This window comes from Alosa pseudoharengus, unplaced genomic scaffold (assembly GCF_046254945.1).
Source record: "Alosa pseudoharengus isolate Yale_2024_CS ecotype anadromous, Long Island Sound unplaced genomic scaffold, YU_APseudo_1.1 YU_APseudo_1.1_scf_13, whole genome shotgun sequence".
Lineage (NCBI taxonomy): Eukaryota > Metazoa > Chordata > Actinopteri > Clupeiformes > Clupeidae > Alosa > Alosa pseudoharengus.
The window spans coordinates 22,696,964-22,714,064 of NW_027468598.1; the positions used below are offsets into that span (position 1 = coordinate 22,696,964).

General features: G+C 42.2%; 1 protein-coding gene across 2 annotated transcripts; it reads left to right on the forward strand.

The window, feature by feature from the left end:
• Positions 1-755: 755 nt before the first annotated feature.
• tbrg1 (transforming growth factor beta regulator 1) lies at positions 756-17,043 on the forward strand. 2 transcript variants are annotated; one of them, XM_076282553.1, is made up of 14 exons: positions 756-1,404; positions 1,505-1,562; positions 1,866-1,948; positions 2,403-2,439; positions 3,345-3,407; positions 3,732-3,926; positions 5,223-5,293; positions 6,027-6,244; positions 7,549-7,688; positions 10,005-10,151; positions 10,816-10,913; positions 12,980-13,090; positions 13,250-13,410; positions 14,533-17,043. In XM_076282553.1, the coding sequence occupies exons 1-14, from the start codon at positions 1,247-1,249 to the stop codon at positions 14,625-14,627; spliced, it is 1,635 nt and encodes a 544-aa protein (XP_076138668.1). In that variant the 5' UTR covers positions 756-1,246; the 3' UTR covers positions 14,628-17,043. The 2 variants fall into 2 exon arrangements, with proteins under 2 accessions (XP_076138668.1, XP_076138669.1); XM_076282554.1 differs by lacking the exon at positions 3,345-3,407.
• The last annotated feature ends 58 nt before the right edge of the window (positions 17,044-17,101 follow it).

Genomic DNA, 17,101 nt, shown 5'->3' on the forward strand with positions numbered 1-17,101 from the left:
ATGCTTAGCCTGGATAATCCAGACCCCGGTAATCTAGAAAGATTAAGGGTCTGGCCACAAACAATGTAATGGCCCAACTCGAGGGGCGGCACCAAGCATGCATTTGAAAATCTCACTGCATGCATGCAATGGGATAACACTAGACCAATCTGAATGATTCCAGACTTCAATGCAATTGGATAACACTATGACCAATGTTTACTGACCTCCAACGTTGCAGCGCTGTTGTCATCAGTTTAGCTCGCTATCTATATCAGATACGCTGATTTGATTAGTGCCCCGGGATGCAAGGGGTAAAAGTAACGTGCATCATTAGGCATGTTCGTCTTCATGCAGATCACAATGGAGCTCTCCATTGTGTTCAACCCAGCATGCATCACATCAAGTCAGATCTGCACAGATCTGCATGAAGATGAACACGCCTATCGCTCATTGCCAGAGTGTCTCGCAGTCGCAGAGACAATTCCATTGTGCTCTCGCAGAACTCTGGATTTCCAGGGTAATAAATGCTTATGAATTGTAACTAATTTGGCGTTACAGTAGTAACCCCATGCATTTCTATGGAGGATTTTTTGAGTGCTGTGGCTCCTCATTAGAAAGTCTCTGTTTCAACGGACCTAGGTGTTAAGAACATAGGTTGTTCTATACAGTCTAAAACGACAGCTGTAGGCTACGAGAAAATCCAATCCAATAGGTGGCAGCAGAACAGTTAAAATTCAGACGCTTTGTTGTGAACTCTGACGTAAGATCCGGACGTTCAGCTTTGAGTAAAGTCAGAACCTGTCTGCCGTCTTCCTATTAGACATTCTCTGGTAAATAGAGGCATGTTCGCGTATAAGTTATTGAATTCTTTGTGGTTAAGGGAGGTCTTACTATCATTGGGTTAATCAAACTCAACCAAAGAAATAATCAGGCAGCTTAGTGCCTGCGTCTTTTCCATACGTGAGCATCCTTCGTGTTAAAACGTCTATAGCCTAGCTCTACACCGTCTCTTAGCTAACGTTAACTAGCTGACTAGCTAACCAGTAACATACGATTGGCAGGACTTCCATGATTTCTGGAATCGAAAAAAGTAAATCAATCAATGAGTGGTGTTGTGTTTGACATCACATGTATATCTACGAGTTGGTAGCCTACATTAGACTGTATGACTGCGTAGATTAATCAGTGAGCCAGCTGGAGGTGGGAAGCTATAATGTCCTCAAAAGCGCATAACTATAACGTTAGCCCTTAACCTAAAATCTTTATGAACAAGCAAGTGGTCCTCCCTGCAGCAATGGATCCATTGAATACTCTATCGAATTTCGAATCAGAGATGGAACCTGATAGTCAGAGCAGTTATTCATTGTTCCCTGCCCTGGACAGTATGACAGGTTTAGTGGGGACTACGGACACTCTCGAAGCGTAAGTGACATTTGGAATCATATGGATTTATGTCGGATTGCCTACGCTGTTCTTGAGGTTAGAATACATTAATGAAATGTCCTTTGTGACTGACTCGTAGGGAACAAACCAGTGATGTTGTTGACAAACCTAATCTTACCTGGCTGGATGCTGCACAGGTAAGTTAGGCTGCTGAACATGGCAGTGGAAATACCTTTCTGGCATCTCAGACTTTCACGCCTTGCACAACAAGACTCCAATTCACTAAAGCAAGCGAATGAAACATGTGCTCTTAGATACGCCTGGTTCCAGGCCTATTTCAGGTCTTGTATATTGATGCACAGGATTAAGTTCAAAGGTTAAGGTCTGTAATTTAGAATGTTTTACTCTGGAGTATATGAATGCACTGCAGTTTGTTAATGCAAAGTGATTTGCTACATATCTAAATAAAGTGCCCCCACACACCCCTCCAATATCTGTAGATCGTGCTTGAAGAAGCTGGACGTCCAATGCACATCAAAGAGATTAAACAAAGAATCATTGATCGGGGACTCGTACAGTCTAAGTAAACCACTTCAGATTACTCTTATATCACAATCATGATTACCTGTAAATAATGTGAATGTTTGTAGGGCATCACAAAGAATGAATTCTGGATGTTCAGATATCACTTCTAAAACTATTTATTTCTTGAAACTTTTTCTTTTCATGGTGACCAAAAGACTAGCTGTAAGATTGTACTGTACACTCAACAGATTGATAATGATAACCCAACCACTGTTTTGTTTTTGCAATAAACATTGCCAGTGCCAAGGATAGTGATTTCTAAATCATTGTTACATGCTTGGGACAAGCATTTATTTTAGAGTTTGCTAAGGCAGTAGGATAGAGAAAGCATGATGGTGTGGGCCATAGTTTGGGGCTAGAGTAAGGGTACCTCTTGACTTAGGTTTGTCAAATAGTTATTTTGTTATCCAACTAATTTCTGATTAGCAGGAACAACTCTTTTCTCTCAACAGTGCAAAGTCAAGCTTGGAAGCAGTAATGTATCGAGAGGTAAGCCTAGTCTGGAGAACCATTCAATGCTTTCCTTTGTCTGTTTCAAAGTAGCACATAATAGGTTGATTTTCTTAATGTAAAGCTTGACATTGCATGCACATTTCATTGTGATTGTTGTTTTGTTTTGTTGTATCATTTATATTTTGTTATATCTTTTATATTCATCACTCAATTTTTGCCAGTTTTTCTTTCTCTTTACCTTTTTTTTTTATGTGAAAGGGCATTGTCGGTAACATAAATGTGAGGCCTTTTGTTTATTGTTTTGAGCAGTTGTACAAACATGTACCCTTGCTCAGCATAACTGAGATTCCACCCTTCCAACCACATAATTAGCTCTTGTAAGTAGTCTTGTGAAGAGTCCTAGAGGTCACCCACGCATGGAATTCTCACAGAAAGCCAGTAGAAAAAAGAAATGCACCAACAGCTTCGTTGGAAGATTTAAAGAGTGATGATAATTGGTTCCTGTTAAGGGTTAGAAGATACCTCAGAGTGAGATCACTGGATTCTTTAATCATGACAGAATGATCAAACTTGAAGTAAAGGGCTTTCATGACATTTACTGGCTACCGTGTAGCTAATTGCCTTAGATTGTAAAAGCTGATGTGGTTCCAGGGTCATTGTGAGTCAACAACGGCACAGTCACAGGTCTGATATGCTGAATCCACACAGAGTGCATAAGAACCATAAACTCAACAGTAACTGAATTAATAACTGCCCAGTATTTCAAACCATAAGTCGAAAGAAATAAAATAACTAAAAAGTCAAAATGCAAAATGAAAATAAAGTCAAATAGTGATCTAGTGGCAGCTGAGTACTGCAGACACACAGGATAGTGTGTCGGCGGTCTTCCACCGCCTATTCCTCCACCCAGACCCCTGCCTCAGTCTCCTGCTATGTTCCAGACTCAGAAAGGGAGCAGGCGCTTCAAGAGGATTGAGAACAGGAATGGAGTCTTTGCGCTGTTGGTAAGTGCTGAAAAGCCACTGTGAGCAACCTTAGGACTCACACCTTGTGGTCGTCCATTGGTGTTGAGGTTTAAGGGTTAGTGTAGAGTGTAATTCACGGTCAAGCTGTTTTCCACCCTTGCATTTTTTTTGTCATGTTGGCTCATGTTTTAGCTGCACAGCCATCATTTGTAAGAACAGCATTACATTTGGGTGTGTGAAGTGCAGTGATATCATTTTGTCATCATCTTTCTGCAAACCATTGTTTGCATGTATGTATTTATATGTGAATTTAAGCACAACCGTGTGATATTCAAGAGTGTGTGTGTGCGTGTGATTTTGCAGACAGATGAGGAGCGACAGCAGGCGCTGCAGGTGGCCTTCTCCAGCACCAGTTCTGGGGGGCCCTTGCTGCCCTCCCCCCCATCGGGGGCCTCAGAGGTTCGGCCTAAGGCCAAGAAGAACCCTCGCAAGAACCAGAACGAGAAGTATCGGCTCAAGTACCTGAGACTCCGCAAGGCTGCACGCGCCATGATCTTTGTGAGTCCTCGGCCACAGGCCCTCATGTAGACTGACCCTGATAACCTTGATAACCATGTCTTGATAACCAGTGTTAACTTTGATGCTGTCTGGCAAGACAGTGTCATGGAATTTTAATGTTGCAATTTGCAATGGACCTCATAGTGATACTTTGACAAAATGGCATTCTAAAATTGAAGTTCAGGAGAAACGTGATGAAATGTGCTACATCTCTAGTGTCAAACTCTGTCCGGTAACTTATCCCCAGGCATTTGCTTGGGTGCCTGCTATCAACTCACCACCTCTGCTCTCTCCTCGCGTCTTCCTTGGTTAGGAATAGAGCAGGAGTGCGCGTATTGATCCTGCTTGACTCCTGTCTGTGCCGTCGACTTCTGCATGCTCCCTGCATAGCACTTCATGACCCTATCTAGAGACTCGTCTACAGTAACAGGCTTTCTTTTCACTTGTGTTAAGGCAAAATTGGAACGTGAACTCGTGAAGCAGGGTAACATGGAATTGAACTGAAATGGAATTTCAAATAGAGAGAGGGGGGAGGGGTGGAAAATGAAATCCATAACAAAGAAAATGAAAGGGAAAACTGAGGAAGGTTGTTTGTAAACGCAGGGAGACATACAGTGTTAATACAAAGACTGCATGTCGACACCTGCGTAACAGTAGCCACAGTGGAGCACCCAGGATCTGCCGGAAAGTGTTCCCCTGTCTTTGTGTCTGTCTCCAGCATCTGAACAGAGAGTGGGAGCGACAGACATTTCGTGGGTGATGGCAGAGCACCTTAGGGCTAAAGGCGTTTTGGGAGAGTTGGAGCAATTAGCTGTTACATTCTGTGATACTCTGTGATGCATGTTTACCATGGTGGTGTATGGCTCTAATTTTCACACCAATCAGGTTGAGTGTCTCAACTGAAACCAAAAGATGCTAGCTTGGGCAATCTAACGTCCAGTTCCTCATTTACAATCCTCACTTACAGTTTAGTTATCATCATTAGAGCACTGTTGGTCTCATTTTTGTTCCAACGTTAGCTAAGAAATCACTAACTTCAAACAGATGCTCTCACGTGTGGGCTATGACGGTTGAGCTGGGAGAGGCTTTTGGTTTCTGTTAGAAGGGATGTTGATCATGCCAAGAGTTTTTGTACGAATTGGGTGTGGGTTCAGTAATGCAGCTGTTAACCATGGACTTGGACTCTCACTGCTCTTATTCTCACTGGTGATTCATTCTTGTGGGTGTTCAAAAAAACTGGATGTACATTTGTCAGAAAGCCACAGGGTTAACAGACATTATTTGTTTTGTCCCCAGGAGAACGCAGCTCTGTGTGATGAAGTGGCATATCTGGAGGAGAAGTTTGTACGTGCCAAAGAAGAGCGGAGGTATGGGTGTTGGACACATATACATATGAAGCCAGACAGACAATCAAACAAATGAACAGATTAAGATTTTTATTTTGACTTATGGTTGAGGTGGAAAAGTGTGTGCAATTGGACAATTTTAAGTAAATGTATTTTTAGCTTGGTCACATCCACATTTTAAGTAAGGTAATATACAACCTGAGATGCATTCATATTCAAGAAACATAGGTGGACCTTTGCAAACTGTTTTCTTTTTGCCTTCAGTTTGTAAACACTTGTAAACACAGTCTGAGGAGGTAGTTCTCCACCAACACAGGGCCGCTGGATGGAGGGGTTACCATTGAAATTGGATCTTTACACAAAATCTTTCAAATTGAACAGTTCACCTTGAATGCACCTTGAATGTTTGCCTCTGTTCAAAGAATTTGAGCACCCCTCTGGGGTCGTTTTTTATTCAGTATATATTTTCTGAGCATCTACTGTCCAACAACCACAACCAAACATGCCCTTGAGTAGCAAAGGTTAAAATAAAGCTAAGCAAAATGTGTTGTTAAAGACCCACTCTGGCAAACATGAACTTTTTAACGTTTGTAACATACCCATTAGGCGTTTTTAATGTGTTTCAAGAGATATCATGAATGAAATAAGCTGTAAACACCAAGTATTTCAAGTTTAGATGGACAGTGCACTAGTTTTGTTTTTGTATACTCATTGGCTGTATTGCATTTTAAATGCATTTGTGTTTGGGCTTTAGGTTCCTTTTGAAAACACTGCTGCAGTACCAGTCAGTGTCAGACAGCGACTTTGCCAGTGGGCCAAGTGGAAGTGGGCATTTCCCAGCAGGCTTTGGCTCCAGCGGAGCCTCCGGGGGCCAAGGCCTGGGGCCCGGGGCCTCCTCTGCTGAGGAGGGCACCCCAAAAAGGCCCAAAAAGGAGCGCAAGGAGCGAGGGAGGGAGAACGGAAGAGAGGAAGGTAAGAGGACACCGAGTCAGAACCGCAGGAGAAGTCGTCTTTCAGATGAGACGTTAAAGTCACTGTGGTCATTACAGAGCCCATGGCACTTATCACAAAGAGTGGGGGGTCCCTCGGTGTCCTGGCTAAATTCCAACCTGTCTCACTCAATCTGGCCCCCTAATCATCGCCCAGTGTAATTGGCTCATTTACTCCCCCACTCTCCAGCAGAAGTTAAATGGGACGTGTTGTGTTGAAGCACTTTCAGTTTGGGGCAAGTGTCGTCACACCGGCTTTGACGTACTTGGCGTCTGCTGGGAAAACCATAGCCCTCACACACCCACACATACTTTCCCATATTAAAGGAAACAATCACAAAGTCGTGCATGTACTGTAAGCTTCTTGGATCATTCACAGTCTAGCAGAAGTTGTGTCCGGAGTGAATTAAAATGCAATTTGTTTCCCCTGCCAAGACTGTAGGAAAACAGATGACTCAGACCAGATAAAACTGCATACTTTAGCAGAGAGAACAAAAAGGGAACCACCAGATGGAGATATGTGTCAAGTCAAGTTTACTCATAGAGCCTTACTGTACGTACACACTGCCGCAGACTTGAGCTTCCAAAGATTCAGGAAGCCGGTTTCTCTCAGCTGCAAGAAGCGGCAAATCTGTCTGCATTGCAGAAAGTTGAAAGTTGATGAGCTGTGACGCGGTTCAACGACCAACGACCAGCAACCAATCGGAATAGACGGCCTTTGAATAAAGTAGTAAGATAGAACATGATCGAACATAGAATGCTGCCACGTCAGAGCAGCCAAAGCTTCCCTGTACTTTTTTGACGACCGTCCTTGACAGGGCGACCCGAGCTTCTTTGGAAGCTCAAGTCGGTGGCGGTGTGTACGTACAGTTAAAGAAACATAGAGCTTAGAGTGATAGAGCTTCACAGAAACAAGAGCAAAAAGTAATAGTAAATAAAAGGATAAAAGCGCAATAGTTAAAGAATAGTTTAAAAAGTAAAGTACATAATATAATTAAAGAATAATTAAAAACAAAACTTTATCAAAGAGTTACACATTCTGAATCTGTTATTATCTGAATAATAATTAAGACAGATTCATAATGTGTAACTCTTTGATAAAAGAAAGTACATTTGATAAGTTAGCAGAAGGCATCTGAGAACAAATATAGATTTAAAAATGGCTACTGTTGGAGCCTTCTATGTACTGGTGAAGAGCCATAAAAGAGAAATGTATCCCTTATGAAGGATTGTATTTAACTAACAAGCAGTTCCTTCTCCAACCGTCAACACTCCCACCTTCCCCAGTCCCCAGGAAGATATCTAAGAAGCGAAAGGTTGCAGAGGGAGGGGCGCGGAGGCTGGTCCAGCCAATCCCACTGGACTCTACTGGACGACCTGTGTTTCCCATCGTGCTAGGTGGCTTGACCGTCTACAGCCTCGGAGAGGTAAGAGCATGGAGGAGTGCCAGTGTTGTGGTGTTGAAAGTGGAGCAGAGGTGAGGATACTGAGTATGGACAGACATGTATATTAAAGTCAGACTAATTAATTTATTTATTGATTATTTATTAATTAATTTAATGATTATTGATTATCGTTAGTTATATAGACATACATAAACACGCATGTAGTGGTGGGACAAGAATAATGGACAAGAAAAAAAAAATCCAGTGAAAACCCAACACTGGGCACTTTATAAGTCGTTTTCGTATGGTCAGAGTGAAAGGGGGGTGAGGCAGTGTAGGCCTCTAGTGAAGTTCCTGATGCTCAGGATCCCAGGAGATGTCGGGGAATCACCAAGGTAGAAGAGGTGTAGATGAGGAGCTCACCAGGGTGACTTCAGGGAAGATGGAGCTGGAGACCTGGAATTCAAGCAGAGTTTGATCAGCAGTACAGGCCGGGAGCCAGATCCACTCCTTTTTTTCCTTGTTTTTTGCTACCTTTTTTTCACTATTATTTCCTATATTATTTCAATAATCGTGATTACAATTTTGTCCAAAATAATTGTGATTATGATTTTTGCCATAATCAAGCAGCCCTATGTCCAGGCTGCCTTCTGACCATAGGGCTTCTCCGTAGACCTCTCATAGGCCCTGGGCAGCATGCATACACCCATCCTCACCACTGTCTCCACCGCAAGCGTAACACTTACTCCAGAATATGTCCAGGCTGCCTTTTGACCACAGGGCTGTCCTCTAGACCAGCGGTCCCCAACCACCGGGCCGACTGTCTTTAAACTGGCAGATAAAGTCGCTGAATTTAAAGCCAAGCTTGATTTGTGGGGACGACGAGTGGACCGGGGTGTATTTGATATGTTCCAAACAGTATTGGGGGTTTTGGGAGAGACTGAGAAAGAGCAGTTGATCGAAATTGCAAATGACGGTGGTCTTAAGAGTGTGTATAAGGAAACCTCTCTGGCGGGTTTTTGGATCAAAACCAAAGCAGAATATCCCGAGATAGCCGTAAAAGCGCTGAAAACGTTGCTACCATTTCACACCACGTATCTATGCGAGGCCGGGTTATCGGCAATGACTGCAACTAAGACCAAATTGCGCAATCCACTGGACATTTCAAACACACTGAGGGTGTCACTGTCTTCCATCACCCCCAGATGGAACCTTCTTGTTGCAGGGAAACAAGCACAGGGCTCCCACTGATTATATTCATAATGCACGTTTAGTTCCCATGTTTTGTTCCCATATTTTGTTAAGCATGTTCACACTTATAGATGTAGCTTCAAGTTGTTCAATATTCATAGTTCATATTGTTCAATTTTCACTTCTTCAAGTTCACGTTTTTCACATGTTTAAGAGATCGTTACCTTCACATAACTGGAGCTAGTTCTTTTTAAGTAATGCGCATGCACAACACATATGGAACATGGAACCCTGCCCCCGCCCAGATAGAAAGGTCATCTTGGACTTAAATTGAAGCTTACAAACTTGGGAAGTTTTTTATGTACATTGGAGGCAATGATATGTATAATAAAATGTTTGAAGATTATCACTAATGACAATTTGTCAGGCGGATAGACATTTATTTTGTCTTTTAGGGTATGTTGAGGGTGATATTTGACAGCAAAAAGGCAGCAATCCCCAGAATCTTTTTTTGTCAGTTTCCCCTATGTGTCAGGATACACCATGCAAAATTGTAGGGTTATATGACCATTTATGTTGCTGCAGTACCTTAATATTCACAATTATATAATTCCGCCAAAAGCTTTTCCCAAAAAGGGTGTTTTTGGGCCCCTGAGACCAAACGGGACCGAGTTGGGGGTGGTCATTATCAACTTGTGATGGCCCACAGTATAAGATAACAGGAAATAGTAGTGAAAAAAAGGTAGCAAAAACATCCTGAGGAGTGGACCTGGCTCCAGCAGGGCTTGGGGGCTTGCCTTCTTCCTCCTTAGTAACTTACTCGCCTCCTGTATGTTTGAGATAGTGGAGTGGTTGTTAGCTTGATAGGCAAACAGACTCACTTTTGTGCTGGGCTGAGGAGGACAAACAGGAGGCAGCGTGGGAAGATGATCAGTTGTTTCCAGCTGTGCCTCTTGGCCTTGTTGTGATTCATGCCTGTGGTACACGGTTATGAAACTATCTGAATCCCATTGAAATGTAAAATCTCTTCTCCTACAGAGCACTGGAAATGATTTACCTCCACCTATAATAACGCTTAAGTGTGTGTGTGTGTGTGTGTGTGGTGTGTGTGTGTGTGTGTGGGTGTGGGGGGGGGGGGGGTATATGTGGTGTGTGTGTTTGTGTAAGATCATCACAGACCGTGTTCCCTTCCATGACGAGAGTTCTATCTATCCAGTGGGCTTCTGCAGTACGCGTGTGTTTGCCAGCATGAAGAGTCCAGACCAGCAGTGTTTGTACACATGCCAGATCAAAGATGGAGGCACTGGCCCTCAGGTAGACACACACACACACACACACACATTATTTGACCATACAGCTTCTTGGAATGGCTTTGATCTTGAGTACACACTCACATCTAAGTGTGTGGGGTCAATCAACCACCCACCATGTAATGAGCACATCCAGATATACTCAGACACACACACACACTCTCTCTCTCTCTCTCTCTCTCTCTCTCTCTCTCTCACACTCACACTCACACACACACACACACACACACACACACACACACACACACACACACACACACACATTATTTGACCATACAGCTTCTGGGAATGGCTTTGATCTTGAGTACACACTCACATCTAAGTGTGTGCGGGTCAGTAAACCACCCACCGTGTAATAAGCACATCCAGATATACTCACAGGGATACACACACTCACATGCGCGCGCACACACACACACACACATATCTCTCACAAACCCTGTCTTTGATTTTACAGCAATTTGAACTGAGTACATGTGGGTATATCAAGTACATGAGGGCTAGCCACCCATTCTCAACACAAAGACACACACACACACAGATTGATAGACCACATGTGTTATCAATAGATCACCAGGTGTAGAAGTGAAGGTTCAGTTTGATGTTCATCTTTGCTGTGTCACCGTGCATGCTTATGTACCATTCATGCGTTGATCCCTCATCCCCAGTTTGAGATTGTTCCGGAAGATGACCCCCAGAATTCCATAGCGGCCTCTTCAGCGCTCGGATGTCACACCAACCTGCTGAAAGCCATCACGGCCATCCGGTAACTACAGCAACACACACACACACATACACACACACACAGAGATGGATGGGTCTGATATCTGATATGCTTCCAGAGGAATAGATAGGTGCTTTCCTGTTTTGTGACATGGGTGGGTTTGTGGGAAAATTTCCAATAGTCATAGTCAAGTTTATTTATGTAGCACAATTTAAAACAACCTGTGGTTGACCAAAGTGCTCAAAAAAATCCATTAGTTAGCTGTTTAATGATTAATAGGGTTGTTATTGTCCAACTGGCTACACTTTAAAGACATGTAGACATTAAAGGGAAAAGTACTTTTGATTTTCCTTTTATCCATGACCTGAAGTCCACCTCCCATAGGGAGTCAGAACTAGTAACAGGCTTAATTGGTTGCACAAAGACCAAGCCAGGATGAGCAGACACGGATTCATTAAGCCAGGTGAAACCTATCCTGAAAAAGTGCACACTCGCGGCTCCCTCAAATAGACCCCGCCACCGATCACAGATTCACTGATTCACCATGGCAACTAGAGCGGCTTCATTGCTTCTTCTACGGTGTAACGTAAGTAGCGATAGCTTTTTTACAACAGCAACAAACAGCAACACCTCTGTTTAGGAGAATATTGCAACTATTGTCGTGACAACCACGCGCACAATGGTTACGGTGCTCCCGTGACGTCGCATTGTGGCATGACAGGTCGGGAATGGCGATGTGTAAAAGTTAATTAATGATCACAGACGTTTAAATAATGACAGTGGGTCTACTTATATGTGATAACAATGTGTGGTGGGCAGTGGAATAACTATTGGTTTCCGTTTGTGGTGACTGCTGACTGAAATAAGGGATGAGATTAAATAGATCCTGGAATTTAGCCTGGTCTGGAGCAGGCTAGCTCTACAGAATAAATCGCCATGGTAACTTATAACATATAACTTATAACATATCCTGCTGCCCCCTATCCCGCTTTTGTGCAACTGGATCACGGATAAATTGAGCCAGGATAACCAAGATATCCCGGCTTAATCCCTTATCCTAGTTTTGTGCAGTAGGCCCCTGGTCCCCCTGGTTGAAAAACATCCCAAAAGAATACTTTTCTAGTCCCCACAATTGAAATGGACATGCTGTCATTGGAATTTGATGTTTCTTTTTTATGCCAATCTCAGGCCATGTCAAAAAAAATCCAGTGAAAGCTAAAAAATGCAGGTGTGCCCTTATGAAGGTTTAGCTGAGTTGTGCATGTTTGGAGAAGAGTGATCCATGATCAGCATCCAAGGTACAAGTGATCCATTTTGAGAGGGAGTGAAAATTTCAAGCACCAAAACACCATCCACAATGTGGAGAATAGCTATAGAAATGTATTCGTTTTGGGTGTCTTTCAGGCAATGGGACCTGGTGAATTTCTCAAAGTAAACGGTAACACTAAAACAAGGGGCTACATTGAGATTTTTGGTGGAAAAGATCAGGCAGTCTGCCGAGAGTCCAGACCTCAATCCGTCAAATAATCGTTCCTGCCTCAAAACCCAGATTGCTGCTAAAAAGGTGCGGTCTACAATCATTGTGGAGACATGGAGAGGCTTGGTAGGTATTATAAAAACAAAGTACGGTTCAAGAACACATTCTCTGTTTGTCGACAAACACCATTTTTTTGTGCCGCCCTCTGAGGGGCTCTTGCATCCTCTCAGGTGTACTTTGAGGTGAAGAACCATTTTGAGAGCTTTGATGGCAAATAAAGACGTTTTCATTGATTATTTAAAAAGGGTATGGATAATTTTGGACATGCCATTTTTCATAAAAATGTTAAAAAAAGATAAAAAAGGATTATTTTTTGATTCTATGTTTCTACCACATTGTGTTACAACCTTTTGGCATGTGGCAGTGTCATTTTCAGTCAGAACAAACATATTACTCAAGAGAAAATCAGCATTACATCAATATTTGCCAGGGGTATGAATCATTTTGTTCTTAACTGTATATATAGAGAAAGTGAGAGAGAGAGAGATGAATAGCTTTCCTTCCCTTCTTATTTTTTACTTCCTTCTCCCCCTCTCATCTCTGTCCGTGGCTGTCTAACCACTCTCTGTAGGGGTAAGCCACAGGTCCCTATAGTGCCATCTGGAGCAGACTTCTTTGGCTACTCTCACCCAACCATCCAGAATCTCATTCAGAGTTGCCCTGGAGCACGCAAGTGTAGCAAGTAAGTTACGTGTGTGGGTGTGTGTGTGTGCATGCGTGCGTGAGTAGTGTGTGTGTGAATACTGACTGGTCACCCTGCAACAGCTTTGTGTGTGTTACTGCATTAATGGAATATATTCCTATGCAGTGTATTTTCTGACTAATGCATCTTGGTTTACAGCTACCGTTGGGTTCGGTTTGAGGTTTGTCGTCCGGGCGATGGGCAGGTACCACACACACTCGCGGAGGATGATGCGTCTGTGAACTTCGAGGCATTCCAGCGGCAGCAGCAAGGCTTCAGTGGCGGCGCGTCGCCAGAGCGACCGGCCAGTGCCATCTCTGGTGAGTTGGAACAGCCAAATGCCTGCTTAAGCTGCAAACATTCCTTTGGTTGCTAAAGTTTGCAACACACTACTTTAAAAGGACAAAAGGTATAAACTAGACAAATGTCTTCACATAAAATCTAATTCCACAAATGTTCTTTCATTAAAAGTAACAAAAATGGCTCTCAAGTGAAAATTATACCAGTATACTATAGAAGTTTACATGTCTCTTTATGAAATGTTCTGTTTTCCCTTTGCCTTCATAACCTCCTCGTCTTTTTACACCAACAGTGAATCGGATCCGTTTGCGAACCAACATTTGAATGGTTCAGAGCATTTCGACCAAACAAAAACTAGTTCAGAACGTAGCACTTTGTATAAGTATAAGTATATATACTCTTTTGATCCCGTGAGGGAAATTTGGTCTCTGCATTTTACCCAATCCGTGAATTAGTGAAACACACTCAGCACACACAGTGAGGTGAAGCACACACTAATCCCGGCGCAGTGAGCTGCCTGCAACAACAGCGGCGCTCGGGGAAAACAACGTTAGGAGCTGGAAGCAAAAAATGCAAACCGGAGTGGGTGTGACATTCTAACATTCAGAGAGATTTTGAGAAATTCACCAGGTCCCATTGCCTGAAAGACACCCAAAACTAATACATTTCTATAGCTATTCTCCACATTGTGGATGGTGTTTTGGTGCTTGACATTTTCACTCCCTCTCTAAATGGATCACTTGTATCTTGGATGCTGATCATGGATCCCTCTTCTCCAAACATGCACAACTCAGCTAAACCTTCATAAGGGCACACCTGGACAAAGAATTTAGCTTTCACTGGATTTCTGGCGTTTTTATGGGACAACGGTCATATTATCCTCCTGTTTATGCATCGCAGTAACTTTTGTTTACTGTATGCTTGCAACACCCTCTGTTGATGACGCATCCTTGGTTCCGTTCAAAACTGGTGGCAATGTGAGCTGTTTGACTAGATAGCAGGTTAAAAACAAAGTACGGTTAAAGAACGCATTCTCTGTTTGTCGACAAACACCATTTTTTTGTGCCGCCCTCTGAGGGCTCTTGCATCCTCTCAGGTGTACGTTGAGGTGATGTTCATTTTTATTTTGTATGATTTTGCAGGTCGGCCCCCACAGGCCCCTGGCTCTTCCCATCACCATCTCCTGAGTACTGGTGCTTTGCCAACAGCGACCTCCTCCTCACAGTTTGGAACATAACATGATCTGCCACACACTCAAGCACACAGAGACGCAGGCACCAGGGCCAGCTTGTGTAGGACGGATCAGTCAGTCCTCGTCTTCCAGAACAGCCTCTTTTTCTTATTTGTGGAATAACAAGTTGTCATTCTGGTTTTTGTGTGTGTGTCCCTCTGTGAAGGCTCGTTCTCATAAGTCGCTCTCTTGTTGGGTTCAGAAAATTAATTTCCTGTACTGGTACCATTTCCAGGGTTCCCACTCCAAGTGAAATAATGAAGGGTACAATATAGTCCAGTCATTTTAAGCCAAAATAGGGGTCAACGTTGAACAAATTGCAACAGAAGAAAACTGATTTTGTATCCTCAATATGTCCTGAGTAAGGGGAAAAAAAGCCCCGAAGAATCCAAATAGGGGAAAGTTTAGAAAAATACCTAAATATACCCTATTCATGTGCCTACACAGTATTGAGTTGATTACTTACATAAGACAAACAAAAAATGTATTAAGTTTTTGGAAATTGTTTGTTAACATGGGCAAACAGGGCATAATGTAATTATGTATAGCTAATGTATAGTGACACAAAACTAATTGCAATATTTGACAAACAAATTGTCCAAGGCATGGAGGAAGATAATACATGTCTTAACTGGTATTATATGTCATCTAGAGGGTATATGCTTATAGAAAATATATAGTTTATGGTGTTTAATTTGTTTTCCCTGGACAGTATAGGCCAAAATGTATCCACTTTACACTAGATTCGCCTTTACAGAATAGAGGGCAATGTATTGTGCATGGTATGGAGGAAGATGGGAAATGTCTTAAATGGTGTTATATCTCCTCTAGAGGGTATATGCTTTCAGAAAATATCTAGTTTAGGGTGTTTAATTTGTTTCCCTTAATAGTGCAGGTCAAAATGTATCAGCTGTTCACTTGATTCGCCTATACAGAATAGAGGAGTATGTGTTATGCATGGTATGGAGGAAGATGGGACATAAGTTGATTGATGCTATATTTCATGTACAGTGCATATACTTTTAGAATATGTATAGTTTTGACTGTTCTATGACTTTGGTAAAACCATGACCCATGCATAGCCATGCATTGTTAATTATTAATCTTGAACTATATTTATTAGTATAGCATGTACGTTTTTGCCAGATGTCACAACAATAGAGTCACTTTTTTGGAGGCTAACTGCAGTTATCCCATCTGCACCCTTCTATCGAATTTGGACATTATCATGTCCATCTTCAACTTTGCCTTCACAATTTCCCTGCATTCACTAACTATAAACATACTGTGCTGTCTGATTAATGTTTTAGACAAAAATTGTGCAATGTCATACAGGCCCCTCTGATTGGACAGACAGTATATCAGTCAACCCCTGGGCAAGAGGTCAATTACTATAAGACTTGGAAAATGATGGACTGATACTTTAGTGTGATACACTGTATGTTTCAGTGACCTCTAAGTCAGATTAAACACCAAAACCACTTCCCTAGGCTGAACTATGTGTTTATACAGATTACACATTTAAGTTAAGTTTTCTTCTGTTGCAATTTGTTCAATCTTTTTTCATAAAATGACTGGACTAATATACCGATTAAAGATTCCAGAACAGTCATGCAGCATTCAAGAATCTTTCATTTTTAGAACAAGAGATGAATAAATGAAAAAAAGTTGGGCTAACCACAACTACTCAAGCAAGCAGCTAATAACCAGATATATAACAATTCTGAGTGGAAATATATTTGTATGAATGTGTTTTGGAAAGTACATTTTAAACTGCTACAACAAAAATGCCTTGATATTCCATGACTTTGCCCCAAAAACGATACAATTCTGTGACTTTTTATGTGAAAAATGAAAATGCCTTTCCAAAATTCCATGACCCTGCCTTTCTGGAGGTTGGTGTCCATAAACAAGTTAAATCTCCAAATTAACGATTAAGTCCCCTTCCACCATCTGGTATTGGGTGAGGTATTTATGGCGTTCCTGGGGAAATAACTCTGAAGGAATCTGCTGATATCATCACACAAAGGACCTCCGAGGACCTTTGTTTGACAAACCTGCATATACTCAAGAGGTTATATTTGAAAGCCCTTAAAGCAATGGCAAAGGTATTTACTGTAACACCACCCTGCCTTCCAGGATCACCCACCCACACACATACCTTCCACACCCATTAGGACATGTTTCTGATTACTCCATACCCTGTTATACTGTTACTATTTCTGGATGGGGAATGAATACATAAAAAGACAAGTAAACACCACCGACTGAAGGTTGTAAGGCATGTAACAAATATTTCCGTGATCACAAAATATTTACATGTTTAACAGCAAAATGCTCTCTGGTTAGTAGAAAACTGACCATGACAGAATTTTAGGAATCCGTATCTTTGGTGGCATAAAATAAATGGTCTCACCTTCTGGCTCTGAGTATGTGTTTATGTTACCAACAGCATGCCAAGAACCACATCTTCAATCATT